The 14,362-nt window shown below is 31.4% G+C and overlaps 1 protein-coding gene across 1 annotated transcript; it reads left to right on the plus strand.

Moving 5' to 3' along the window:
• Positions 1-134: 134 nt before the first annotated feature.
• On the plus strand, positions 135-13,733 carry LOC132724946 (histone-lysine N-methyltransferase 2D-like; the record flags this gene model as incomplete). The annotated part of the gene is given in 10 exon segments (XM_060709930.1): positions 135-247; positions 1,101-1,344; positions 1,830-1,945; positions 4,470-4,596; positions 4,717-5,016; positions 5,532-5,662; positions 5,945-6,119; positions 6,863-6,979; positions 7,537-7,719; positions 9,473-13,733. Coding segments are annotated over 10 exon segments (1,599 nt in total), but the record flags the coding sequence as incomplete, so codon positions are not given.
• Positions 13,734-14,362: the final 629 nt, after the last annotated feature.

Below are 14,362 nucleotides of genomic sequence, written 5' to 3' on the forward strand. Positions count from 1 at the left end.
AAAATGTTGTATATTAAATTGATAATTCTGATATATATATACACTCTGTATGAAATTAAAGAGTACGGCAAATTGATATTTTATTAACTTAAGTTAAAACATATAAATTGATGTATATGAAATATATATTTCAGTTATGGCATAGTTTCTCTGTGGCTATAAGACATGATAAAGAGAAGATAAAGGACAAGAGAATATGTGAATTCTGTCAGGAATACAGTGATGGTGACTCTAATGGTTCTGGAAGGTGGGTATTATAGTCACTAATTTATGTTATTAGACTTGCATTCACATATGTAATTCAAGTCTGTGATTTGGTGGTCAGAAGCAAGTTAAGTATGGCTTGACATGAAGTTCCAAGACTAAATATGATGTAACAAGACTTAACATGATGTGGCTGGACATAACAGGATTGGACATGTTGTTGCAAGACTGAACATGATGTTATAGGACTTGGCATAATGTTACAGGACATAACTTGATAAGCAGGACTTGACATTATGTTACAAGACTTAACATGATGTTGCAGGACTTTACTTAATAAGCAGGACTTGACATGATGTTAAAGGACTTGACATGATGTTACAGGACTTGACATGATGTTACAGGACTTGACATGATGTGACAGGGTTGACATAATGTTAGATGACTTGACATGATGTTACAGGACTTGCCATGATCTTAAAGGCCTTGGCATGATGTTACAGAACTGAACATAATGTTACAATGGAAGGACTTAATATGATATGGCAGGACTTGACATTATATTACAGAACTTGACTTGGTGTAGCAGGACTTGACAGGTTACAGGACTTGACATGATGTGGCAGGACTTGGCATGATATGGCAGTACTTTACATGATGTTACAGGACTTGACATGATGCAACATGTATTAACATGACTTTTAGAAAGAATAAGATGAGAGAACATTTTTTATGATACCTGATCTTTATAAGAAATATAAAAATAAGAAATACTGTGCTTGGTGTTAGTGACTCCTTAACTTTATATGAAAGATTAGAAATAAGTCAGATTTTGTCATGTTTGTGACAGAACATGGTATGTTGATACTAATAGTACAACTGTAATTTTATTTCAGGCTTCTGAACATGGATATAGACAAATGGGCTCATCTAAACTGTGCCCTGTGGTCTCAGGAGGTGTATGAGACACTGAATGGTGCACTAATGAATGTACAACAGGCATATAAACGTAGCTCCAAACAGAAATGTGTTGTTTGTATCAAAACTGGAGCTTCCCTCGGTTGCTTTAAGCAAAGATGTAACAATATCTATCACGTAGCATGTGCTCAGCTGGTGGGCTGCATCTTCTTTGAAGACAAGGTAATTGACTTGATTTCAAATAAAAAAAATAATCCAGGTCAACAAGTCCTAAAAGTTTGGGATTTTTTTATCACTTTGTGTATTGTTTGTAAATATGAGAATATAAGATTTATAAAAGGAAGGAAAGATAGAATAAAGTAGAAAAGCATAAAATGTTGCTTTAAAAAAATCATTTCTATGATCCCACTTATATAATTAAATAAAAAAATAAAAATTTTCGAAACCAGTTTGTCAAGCTGTTTGCTGTCACACTGTTCATGAAAAGACTGCTGTCTGTCGGGAAACTGACAATGCAGTGGAATGTGGGGACATTTGTATCCTATGGATGTATTTCTGGTTAATAGAAAATTGCCAAGTACTTAAATGAAGACATAAATTATGTAGAGTTGAAATATTTTTATGTGAAATTATATTGAATGTGTTATTTGTATTAGTTTATGTGCTGTACCACTATAATTTATTATAAAAACTCCAAACTTTTTCAGACAATTCTGTGTCCACCACACACCCCAAAAGGTGTTCAACTTGAGCAGGTACTCAAATCTTTGATTGTACATCGTAGAGTTTACATCAACAGAGAGGAAGATGAGCAAGTTGCCAAGTAAGATTTTAATATTCTTCTCTATTCATTATACTGTATTTATCTTGCTGGTAATTTTACTGGTATTTATGTGTTTTATTTTGTTATTATAACTTGTTCAGAACAAGGACTTGCACAACCAATAATGTTTAGTACAGTCAACTATCGTTATCTCGACATCGCTTTTCTCGATATTTCGTTATCTCGATCAAATTCTGAAAGTCCCGTTTTTTCCCCTTCTTTATCTATATTGAATATATTTCTTTATCTCGATATTTTTATTTCGATTTTTTCAGTATCTCGATGTGATATTTCAATCCCAATAGTTATTTTCACACTATAATCCTTTGTTTATCTCGACAAATAATTGTTTGTCTGCGCCCTCCCGCAGAGGTGTGAAAAACACAAAGCGGACGGTTATCGCTCAAAGCGCGTGTCATAATAATTAATGATGATATGTTTGTAACAAGTCAAGGTGTTTTGAAAGTATTGTTTATCTAATTAGCGTGTTGATTGACTTATGTCGAAAATGAGTGAATTTTCCGTTATGTATAAAACATACGAACACTGTATTTTGAAAAGTGATTAAAATGTGTTTAATACTGTGTGCTATCATTAGAATAAACTTTACTGCAAGTGATATCAGTTTGTAAACTTGTTATCGAATAATCGGTAAATTAAATAAACGTGCTAACTATTCATAAATTGTGTGCTTTTATAAATACGCTATTACTCTCACAAAATGATTGCTATGAAATGTGTTCATGTAATTTATATGTGTTATTATGCAATGTTAAAGTAAATAAATAAATAAATAAAGTTAGAAAACAACGTTTTTGTTTTAGTGGTGTATAACTGAGTAAACCTCACTATGTGTTAATCACATAGCACCTAAATGCTGTATTTCCGCTGGTAAACATCCGTTAAATTATGTAACAAATTGTTATTTTTTATTATAAGGATTGACACAAGATTATGAAACATCGTACTTATTTGACTTATAAGGTATGCGCATGTCTTCTGTAAAAAATTAGTTTTTGACATGTTCACACCCAAATACGTTTATCTCGACATTTCGTTATCTCGATATTTTTTTGACGGTCCCGAAGACTTCGAGATAACGAGAGTCGACTGTATAATATTTAGAGGTGCAACGATACCTTTCGATGCATCGAAAACCGGTTTTATGAGCGCCGATTCGATTCCCGATACCAACTGTAACATTTTCGATTCGATTCCCCACCCAAAAAATAAACATGGAAAAAAGTGAGAGTTTTAGTCTTTCCCTTCGCGCTTTATCACGTTACATACGATTGGCCAGTTAAAACTCGGTCATCCAATCAGTGGGTGCGTAATGTTTTATTTTCGTCAAAATGGGTACCAACATCAATGTTGATAATATAAAATTAAAAAATTCTCCTAAAAAATTAAAATCAAAGGTTTGGGAACACTTTTGGGTTTCGGGAAGGCCAGGACACGGATAAAACTTGCAAAATATGCTTTACGGACATGTCATATATCCAAAGTCCGACAGTACGTCTAATTTAATGCAACATATGAAACGAAAACACGATGTGGACTTGTTTGGTCAGCTTTATCAGTGTCCTGGCCTTCCCGAAATAAGTTTGATTAGTACTACAGTAAGTAGGCATATTTGACATTGGGATTGATTATTATTTCTTTAGTCAAGTGTGAAAAAATGTGAAAAGTTCATGAATTTCATTATTTCTGTATTGTTTACTAGACTAAGAAGTATTGTGTGACAACACTGACATTAGGATTGATTATTCATTTTACATTTTATGGGAATTATAAACAGAATATCTGAATATCAGTTCTGACAACCTTGTGAAACTTTGTTCATTATTATTAACTTTACAATTTACATACTTTGTTAAATTCCTAGTCAGCAGAAGGTATCTGTGATAGTCATGTAACTGAGATGAATGATTATATGCCTGATTAAAATTATTTCTAAATAGACAAGAGCTTTTTATTCTCATAAACAGAATAATTAAGTCAAATAAGTTTATATAATAGTTATATTACAACAGAAAAGCAAAGCACTATAGGTTGAAGGCCACTCACTTTTTGAGCAGACAAGCAGAATTATATACCAAAGATAAAATATTAATCAGTTCTAAATGTATCGAATCGAAAAAAATCGAATCGGAGTGTCTAAAATCGAATCGAATCGAACATTTGGTGTATCGTTGCAGCCCTAATAATATTGCACTAAAAAAAAGCGTGCCTTACTGATATATGTCATTTAGAAAATAATAAATAGGGGATATTAATGCATTTGATAAATATGATTTAGACTGAAAATATGTTCACAATATTTATTTGCAGTGTTCCTAACTAAATTTTCTCCATTGAATGATAAATAATTGTCACTGTTTCTGTCATAAGACCTTGACTTATCAAGATTTTATATTAGATCAAGATTTTAACAGCTGAAAAGGTTAATAGTTGTGTAGAGTTATGAAGTTTTATTTCTTCCAATTAAATTTAATGTATGATTGTGATCTATGTATATTTACAGCATGTTGCTGCAGGAAGATGGCCAGCATACATTACGTCTTGGCTCTATGGTTTTACACTCTATCGGTCAATTGCTACCTCACCAGATGGCCAGCGGCAAGTACAATTCCAGGGATCATATTTATCCTGTAAGTTGATTTTTTCCCCCCAAACTTTTTGAATTCTTGCTGCTACTCTAACTACATTACAAGATGGATTTCCTTAAAACATATGTAGACTGCTTGTTATTTTGACATTTATTATTTCAGGTTGGGTACAAGGCCTCTAGATATTACTGGAGTATGCGTCAACTGTATAAACGTAGCAGGTATATCTGTAGTATCCAAGACAACGAAGGTCAACCAGAGTTCAGCGTCAAGGTCGTAGAGGATGGTCATGAAGATATTGTCTTGAAGAATCCGTCCTGTGCTGGTGTTTGGCGTAACATATTGGAGCCCCTGGAGAAGCTGAGACGGGATTCAGATCTTGTGAAAGTGTTCCCCACATTTACAACAGGAGAGGAGCTGTATGGATTGACTGACCCAAATATTGTCAGATTGGTGGAATCTGTGAGTTTACAATATATATCACTCAATGTGACAGTAATATTATGAACTTTACAATACCTTTAATGCCCCCCACTACATGAATATAGATTTGTCTTTGTCCATCTGCCACACTGTCCTGTTGACTGACAAAACAGTGAAATGTAGGGACATTCATTTCCTATGGAGACATTTTAAGTGTTTATATTATTAGAAGTAGTAAAAAGCAGTTCTATAAGGTATAAAAAAAGATTTTATTTGTTTCAAAAGACTTAATTGCTCTTTATACATGTAGGTCTATTGATGATGGAATTATCAGTTAACATGATATTTTTGTTGTTTTTTATAACATAAATTTTTGTATTATACTGTAAAAAAGGTAAGACAACATAAGTAGTCATTTCACTTGAACAATAATGAAGCAGTGTTTTGAACAAGATATTTTTCCGGCTCATAATAAATTATTTTGAAACCTTGTTACATTGAGAATCAGGTTAAATAAACATATTTTTTAATACAAAATTTGTTGTATATTACAGCTTCCAGGCACAGATCTGTTGAGGGAATATGTGTTCAAGTTTGGTCGTCGCCAGTTGATTGACCTACCTCTTACCATTAATCCATCTGGCTGTGCAAGATCCGAGCCAAAACTCCGAACACACTTTAAAAAGTAAGACTTAAATCAATTTGTAGTATATTTAAAACTGTCCGAGAAACATCCCTCTATTTAAAGTTATGAGATAAAATCACTTTTTTGATCTATGTAATTTAGTACACCTTTTATGATCACATAAACTACAGCCCTGGGGTGTTTAAAGCCATATAATGAAAACAATATTACACTTGTATAATAACACTTAGATGTGACATCGTTTGTGTTACCTACAAACATTAAAGCATGCTAATGTTAGAAATATCCTCTATGTTATAAGTTATTTTGATCTATTTTTAGACCACATACTCTACAGTCAAGCCACACCCATTCCCTGCCATCTACTGTAACAAGCCTTACAGGAGACGTAAACTCCCCATACATGAAACATTTCGTGCATTCCAAATCTCAACAATACCGTAGACTGAAGACAGAATGGAAGAATCTTGTCTACCTTGGAAGATCAAGAATTCAGGTAAGAGTTCACCAGGCCCTTGAATCTTCTACCATTGGATCAGTGCACGCCAAGATTAGCTGGCACATCCATGCAGTCTGATCATGGTCTCCACTGTCACTACATATTTGAAATATTTCCTAACATAATGAATAGTTATTCAGGCTGAAAGATAGACAAGTCCATTTAAGATATTTAACATGGTTAAGGTAAATTTTACTTTAGATTTGTCTTAATATCTTGCTGTAAAATTTGTCATAAAAGTTTGTAACACATATTATCAAGACATCATTTGTTACCATTTGAAGAATTGTTACAAATGTTTCCTTTTTAAGTATGGTACACTTAAACTATCTTTGTATTTTGTTTATTATTTATGACTGGGGAAAATTATTTAATAATTTGAATTTTAGTTTTTAAAATGCTGTCTTCATTTTGTTGTCTTGTCTGCTTAGCTCAATAGGGAGAGCATTAGCTAGCACTCACATTGCATTAGATTCTGCCTTTTCTTTGTTCGACTCATAACAAATTCCGGCTATTTTAACAACTCACACTAAGAAACCAAGTTGCTACAGTCAAATGTAGACCCCTGTTTAGTTACAATAGATTTAACCACAAACATTGACATGTGCTCTTTTGTTAATAAAATCTTGTGAAATTCTTATTTTAACCACTAATCTGATTATTTGAATTAGACAAGTCAGGGGTCTATGCATTAACTAAGAAAAGATAAACTTATAATGTATTTGGTTTTGTGATTGTAGGGTCTAGGACTTTATGCAGCTAAAGACCTGGATATGCACACAATGGTAATAGAGTATATAGGAGACCTGATTAGGAATGAAGTTGCCAACAGGAGGGAGAAGACTTATGAATCTCAGGTAAAATGATCAAATTATTTACTGTCACTGCAAGCAATAAAACCGGTATAATTATGTTCAGCATTACAAGATCAATTAACATGGTAGTTCCTAGAGTGAAAAAGTCTAAAATAAGGACCATTTTCTCCCTATATGTCACTCTGTGGCTCTTTACATCTCATGATCTGCCAAACATAACAAGTTTTTGTTTTTTTTTAGATATTTATATATTTTTGATAGTGAGATTAGCAAAGCTTTATTCTTTGAACATTTTTTATTCATTAAAAATAAAACAGTTGCTGTATTTATATAATAGATTTACTTATTTATAGATTCCTTACAGTTTAAAGGTACGATGTATGGGCTTGTTAAACATGGATGATGTATAATATATGTGAATGCTTTAATTGCAAATATAAGAGTAGATTTAAAAAGAAACAAAGACAAAGCAATTATGAGAAAAGCAAAGTATAATTTTGGTTTCATACAGAAGGATAATATAAGCATAATGTTTAAACATAATGTTTAAAAATGTTGTTATGGTACAATATAACAATGTATATTAACATATATTGTAGAATCGTGGAGTTTACATGTTCAGGATAGACAATGACACCGTTTGTGACGCTACAATGGCCGGTGGGCCAGCACGTTACATAAATCACTCCTGTGACCCTAATTGTGTTGCCGAGGTTGTTGAGATAGATAAAGAAGGCAAAATTATCATCATCACAAACAGGAGGATCTCAAAAGGAGAGGAGGTGAGTAGAATATGGAATATAAAATATGTTTGTTAGACAGGGCTAGGGTGTCCCATGGGTGACAGTAAAGGATCACTGATTTTAGGTCACATCACTGTGACATCTGTAAACTGGAAACTCTTGGAAATAGAATTCTTTCATGTGAGGAAGTTGTATTTTAGCCAACTTATTCAAGATTGTGGTTCTACTCAGGTGCTTGCATGAGCAATGAAATATTGTCTTGTTCCACATTGGACTCGAGGGTCACCATATGACATTCATAGTGTCTCTGTGTTTTTAAACACACTTGTACTAGTTAGATGTGTTCTAAGTTTTCATTTTGTTTCTGATGGTTAAAGAAGCAGAGATTTCTTCTGCTTTGAACCAAGACTTTTGGAATTTGTTTTTCTTTTTGTCTTATATGAAATGAAAAAATATATCAAATCAGTTGAGTAATGTGATTTTCACAGGGACATGGATGTTGCATGTTTGCTTATATATTGCAACAGACTTGCAGAACTTTCCCTCGGAGTTTCTTTGCATGTTAACATGAGTATAACTTATCATAAGATTAAAGTGATACTTGATTTACTTGCATTGTTTTAATTTCTTTAATCAGCTGAACGTTTAACTTAAACATATAGCTTTTGTGAATCTGTGTGCTTGGTGTATTAACTACATGTATGTTTACAAGCTTCAATAGAATGTCTTTTATGTGAACATGGCAGTTGAAATATTGAAAAAGTTGTGCAAGTAGAAGCAATTCTAATTTATCTTGAATATAAATTGTTTAAATGTTATCCATTATAATTCTAATTGCATGTATTGTTCTGCTTAAATGTGTTAACTTTGTGCTTATTTTCATTTCTAATTCATGAATTATTTGAATGTCTAATTTTCTGCATAACTGCACATTCTATTATTTCATAGAGAAATTGGATTAGAAACTTCAAGAGTCAATATTTGATTCATTTGGGTTCTTCATGTTTTGTAGAGAATAAATACTTTTAGCTGCTTACTGTTCAGGATGCGAAAATTAAAATTAAATCTGTTCTATGAAGAAAAAGTAGAACAGTTTTAAAGTAGTGGGGTGTGGTGGGGGAGGGGGGAAGTGTGGTTTAGGTTAATGTTCTACCTGTTTGTAACAAAAGAAGACATGCAATTGGTGATGGGTATTTTCATTGAGAAGTTCAGACTAACTTTACTGCAGCTTTGTGTTTTTTTCATTCTTGTTACAGCTTACGTATGACTATCAGTTTGATTTTGAAGATGATCAGCACAAATACCATGTAACTGCAGTGCTCCAAATTGTCGTAAATGGATGAACTAAGTGACCTCATTACCATAGTGATGGTGGCTTGGCACATCGCCATGGCGACTGAGACTGATGTGGCATCAATATATGTTTACATGGCAACATTGATGAGAGCTTTGTTGCCATAGTGATAATAATTTGGTTGCTATGCAATCTAATATTGAATGGCTTGACTTATATACAAATAAGATATACATGTATAATGATGTACAAGTGAACATAATTCTGATATTGTCATACTAATGGTTTGAAGGGTATAGTCACATGATGTTGTTGTCATGGTGATTTTCTCAACAACCTAGAGTAACAGTAACGAAAGTATAAATAATTACAATTTTGCAATAAATATGGTTGTGAGTATATGTTATCATTATAATTGTGTGTTAATTTTAGATGTTTTATGTTAAATGGGTATACATTCTGTGATAATTCATACGTAACACGCTTTGGTATTTACAGCTGTCATATGACTACCAATTTGACGTGGAAGACGACGCCAACAAGATACCGTGTAATTGTGGAGCCTGGAACTGCCGTAAATGGATGAATTAAAAGGTTACACCCGTCAACTTGTGGCCATAATGTTTAGATTCTGGTAGATGTTAATATCTTAGACTTTGCTTATTATATAAAAAAAAGATTGAATACATGAGGTACATGAAAATTTACTCTAATTAGAAGTTTGAGTTACTTAAGAAACAGAGTACGAAGGGTGGACGTTTTGAAGAAAAAAGTGTTAAATTCCAAATGCATAAGTAAAAAAAAAAATTCTGAAACTACGTAAATTTTTGGATTGTGACAATATGTTCAAGTTTTGTCTGTAAGAATAAAGATGTAAACAGGAAAGTGAAAAAATGATATATTTATTGACTTGCATTTTATGTGGGGAAGGTTTTAAAGAATTAGGAATTTCTTCTGCAACAGATTGATTTGACTATGTTTGCATAAGTCTTATGAAGTTATAATTTGTAAGGAGCAATGTAATTTTCATAAATAAACATAAAATAATTAATATATTTAGACATTAAATATCAACTGACATGTTTTGGACCTGTTTTGATTATTTGAAAAAGCTGTTAATTTTTGTGTTGGGGTTTCGTGTCATATTTTTTGTTGTTTTGTTTTATCTTTTGTTAGAGGTTATTGTTCAAAAGAGTGACATTTGTAAATAGCACTACCTCAGAAAAAAATAAGTAATACATGGCATGGCAATGCCATTGTTAGTGGAGTTTGTGTCAGTGCAAAAACTGGTGTATATAATTGTGACTTATAAATTAAATGTAGTTGTTTTTCGTATTATAATTCAACAGAATTATGTATAGATAGTAATATGTACATACTGGTATTAGTTTCTTATCCTCAATATGTTTTCGATATTTCATTTTGTGCAAATTGTCACAGTGTATATATTTATAGAATATAACAATAATATAATATGTACATGTCAAGGTCTTTTAAACATGTGCTGAACTAGCACTGAAGGTTTAATGTAGATTTTTTATTGAGTCGTAGATATGTCCGTCCGATACAAGAGGTAACTGTTCAACAATTTTTAAGAGATTTGAGAGCATTTTTACTGCGGAATAGTGATATTGTTGATATAAAAAATTGCAGGAAGAGGGGGCTTGGACTTACAGGTCAAGTTTATCCTATATTCAAGGTCATTCAAATGTCAAGGTCACTGAAAGGTCAAGGTCTAAGCATTGCATTGGTGTATCTTCCAGTTGACCTGTTATGTAAAGTTGCCTATTGATATGACTAGCATTATGTGAATTAACAATTTGTATGTGAAGGTATTTACTCCTGGGAAAAAGGATGTAAAATAAAATTGACCTTATTACTTTAGCCATTCTGAAAATTTATTTTTTTTCTTTTAAGAGTTTTTTGTTTTTTTTTTTTTTTTTGTGATTGTCTTATTTTGATTTTTGTGCATCGTAATACTCTGGTTTTATTATGTGTTTATTTATTTGCCAGATTGAGTGCTATTGTATTTGGGAAGTGAAGGAAGACTGATATTTTTTTGTGCTGGTGATTTTGATTTTTTTTCTGCTTCGTAATTTGCTTTATGTTTTCACTTTTATAGAATAGAATATTGAAATGAGAAAATTAACTGTGTCATAATAATTGTTTATAAATATTTATGCAAATGACCACACTTAAAATGATACAGTAAACATTTTAAGGAGTATTATTTAATGAGCATTATAACACATAGAGCAATAATTTGAACAATTGTGCATAAAATGGCCAACATTTTCCCTATTTGAATTCATAATCATAAAATGTATGTACATATTTGGCTGTTGTTTGTGTGCTGATTAGTCGGTTAAAATTGATATAATGCTGTATAACTATTAGCAATAAAACTCATTTTTCCATGCATACATCTTTGTTAAAAAAATCAACATGAATTTTTGACTGCAATTTCATTTGTTTTACTTACAAAATGCGCTTAAAATAATATCCTACAATGATCATACTTGAGATAAAAAAATATTCCTTTTTGAATTATTGAATATAAATAATTTCGAAAAAAGTTGAATCCAATTCTGATTTTATCGTTCCCAAGCAAATTTGATTTTGAAAATAAGGTAAATTTTTCATCTTTTATTATTCCTACATTTGTATTTTGTTATTCTTCATCTTCCCAAATCCATGCAGGTAATTAGTGCAGAATCTTTGTGTTCATTTATTTAATTTGGTTTCTTTGCTATGATTTGAAGATACTGGTAAAGTTCATATCTTGTAGATGTATTTTGTTGGTAATACAATTAGATTGTAACATTGCAAGAGTAGGTAGTTTTTCATCTTTCATTATCATGTTTGTATATATTGCCATGTATAAGTTATTTAAACTTGCAATTATTCCATGGAATTTGATCTCCTATCTCTGAACGAGGCAGCAGGAAGGATTTAGAACAAGGGAAATTACTGTGTTTGTCAAAGTCTTAAAATACTAGAGTTGTGTACCTTTATGATCAAGGAAAGTAATTTATGTAGTTTAGAATATAGGTTTAGGGAGGTGAATTTGTATATTTTGGTTTGTTTTGATAATTTTTTTGTTTCTGTTTTGTTTTTGTAATACTATGTAATAATAAATATGGTTTGAAAAGTGTTAATATTGTGAGTGGAATAATAAGCCAATGGTTTAGGGGTGTTTGTGCAGAAAAGATATTAAAAAAGAGCGTGTAAAATGTATTGTTTTATAAAACACAGGGTTGGGGCCTTCATATAAGGACAATCTTTCTATTTATCAGCTACAATTCAGTTTGAGGAATAGAATGTTTTTTGAATGAAATATTCAATACTTATTTCATCTAGTTAGGTAGTTCTTACAGCTTTAGAAAGTTATTTCTGAATTAATTAATACATGTATAATACAGGTTTATAAACTTAATTTTTAAATTTCTTTTGGCGATATCTAGAATTACGTCTTTGCAAGTTAGTTGAATATATGGTTTAAGAATTTAGATTTTTTCTTATATGCAAAATCTGTATTGGGTTAGTTGGGATCCAGTTTTGAACTGACAAATGGAATTCTGTGAATTCCAAATTTTATATTGTAACAGATAGACTTGATATGTTTATTATATTACAATAAAATTCCACTTCTTAATAATTAGTTGTCTTACCAGTTCTTTTTATGTTTTAAATCCAAGTTTTGTTGTTTGTATGTGAAAGTCTCTGATTTTAGTTCAGTATTCTCGTGTCCAGCTTAGGTTCTAGGTTTGTGTATGTATATACAATATATACTATATATATAGGGACAATTTTGACAAATGTGCTATACCCTACAGTGCAACATTCTTCATACATTTGTAAATATATCATGTCTCACATGAGTTATATCGGCTTGCCTCAAAGTCGATCATTTTTTCTTTACCTAACTTTGATATTCTGTTTCCGTGTTTGTTAATATATATATATATATAATTATACATGTTTATCAACATTATTGAAAGTGACTAATAACATAGTAACTAAACATATAGACTGATTTAACCATGTGTTTATATTAACACTAACTGACAAATCTATTCTAGTCAACTATTTTATGTTAAAAACCACTAGAATATATAATTATACTTGTTAATTTTACTTTCATACAGAAATAAATAATGGATAAAATTTTAATGAACTTAAATTGATACTAGAATCAAATTTGCTTTTTTTATAAGAGAATTTTGACATTTTTACTTGGAAGTAGAAAAATGATACAAAAAATAGATATCTTTTATTAAATTTTGTTTCTATAAATAGACCACTTGTTCTAAAAAATAGACACAATTATGTCTAATAATAGATTTATGAATAATTTTAGAGATATTAAAGATAGTGTAAAATGTTCTTTATTTTGTTAAGATAATATAAAACTGAGCTATGTATTTTGATAATTTTTAGTCACATAAAATATTAAGCTCAAGAACGAGCTTTGTTAAGCTCTATTGCACTGTTAGATGTACATAAAACTGCACATTATTGAAAAAGGGAGACTATTAGAATACTTGTTCCTACATGTAGCTCTTAGTGTAATGTATATATTTGATATATTGTTGTTACCATTTTCACTTACATTACGTACCAGTGATTATGTTTGTTTTGTACATGATTTAACAATTTATTATGTAGTGTTTTTGTACCATTTCTTAAAGAGATTTTATATCCTATGTTTTGAATTGCAAAGTCTGGTACAGTTGATAAATACATTTATAGAAATATACTTGCTTGGTTTGTCTTACTTTGTAGCTAAAGTTTACCTATACTTGCAATTATATATCAAACGGACGACTGGTTAAGGTCATTGACTTCAAACCACTTGACCCTCGCCATTTTTAGTTCGAATCCCTCCAGAGGCTTGATTCCGTCATACAAGGAATTTACCCAGCTAGCTTCGTGAAATTCGGTTATTGTACTTGGTTGCCCGTTCTTGCATGGAAGTATGCAATGAGATCTTCCTTCATCAGTAAAGCTGGAAAGTAGCCTCATGACATCAACTATGTTGGTGCCAGGTAAGAAAACAACAACAAAAAAAACGTATATATTACAAAGTTTGATCATGATCACTTTAAAAGAAAGGGGAAACTGTGTTACACCAGTTATTGAACAGCGGTACTGATTTTGCTGTTTATGCATGCTTGATCTTTGATAATCATTGCCAGTGAATACTTATTCATGCATATGTCGAATGAGCTTTTTTTTTTGCAACTGGCAGCTCAAATCAGCTCAAGTATCGTCAAATAGTAACATGTCCACTAGAAAAGTGATTCAAACTCTTTCGACAAACCAGAGGAAATTAAACCGCTAGCCCCACACGTAGAATTGAGTCATAGTCCCCGTACATTATTGGCC

Source organism: Ruditapes philippinarum, unplaced genomic scaffold (genome assembly GCF_026571515.1).
Source record: "Ruditapes philippinarum isolate M1 unplaced genomic scaffold, ASM2657151v2 ctg117_1_1_1_1, whole genome shotgun sequence".
NCBI classification, from domain to species: Eukaryota; Metazoa; Mollusca; class Bivalvia; order Venerida; family Veneridae; genus Ruditapes; species Ruditapes philippinarum.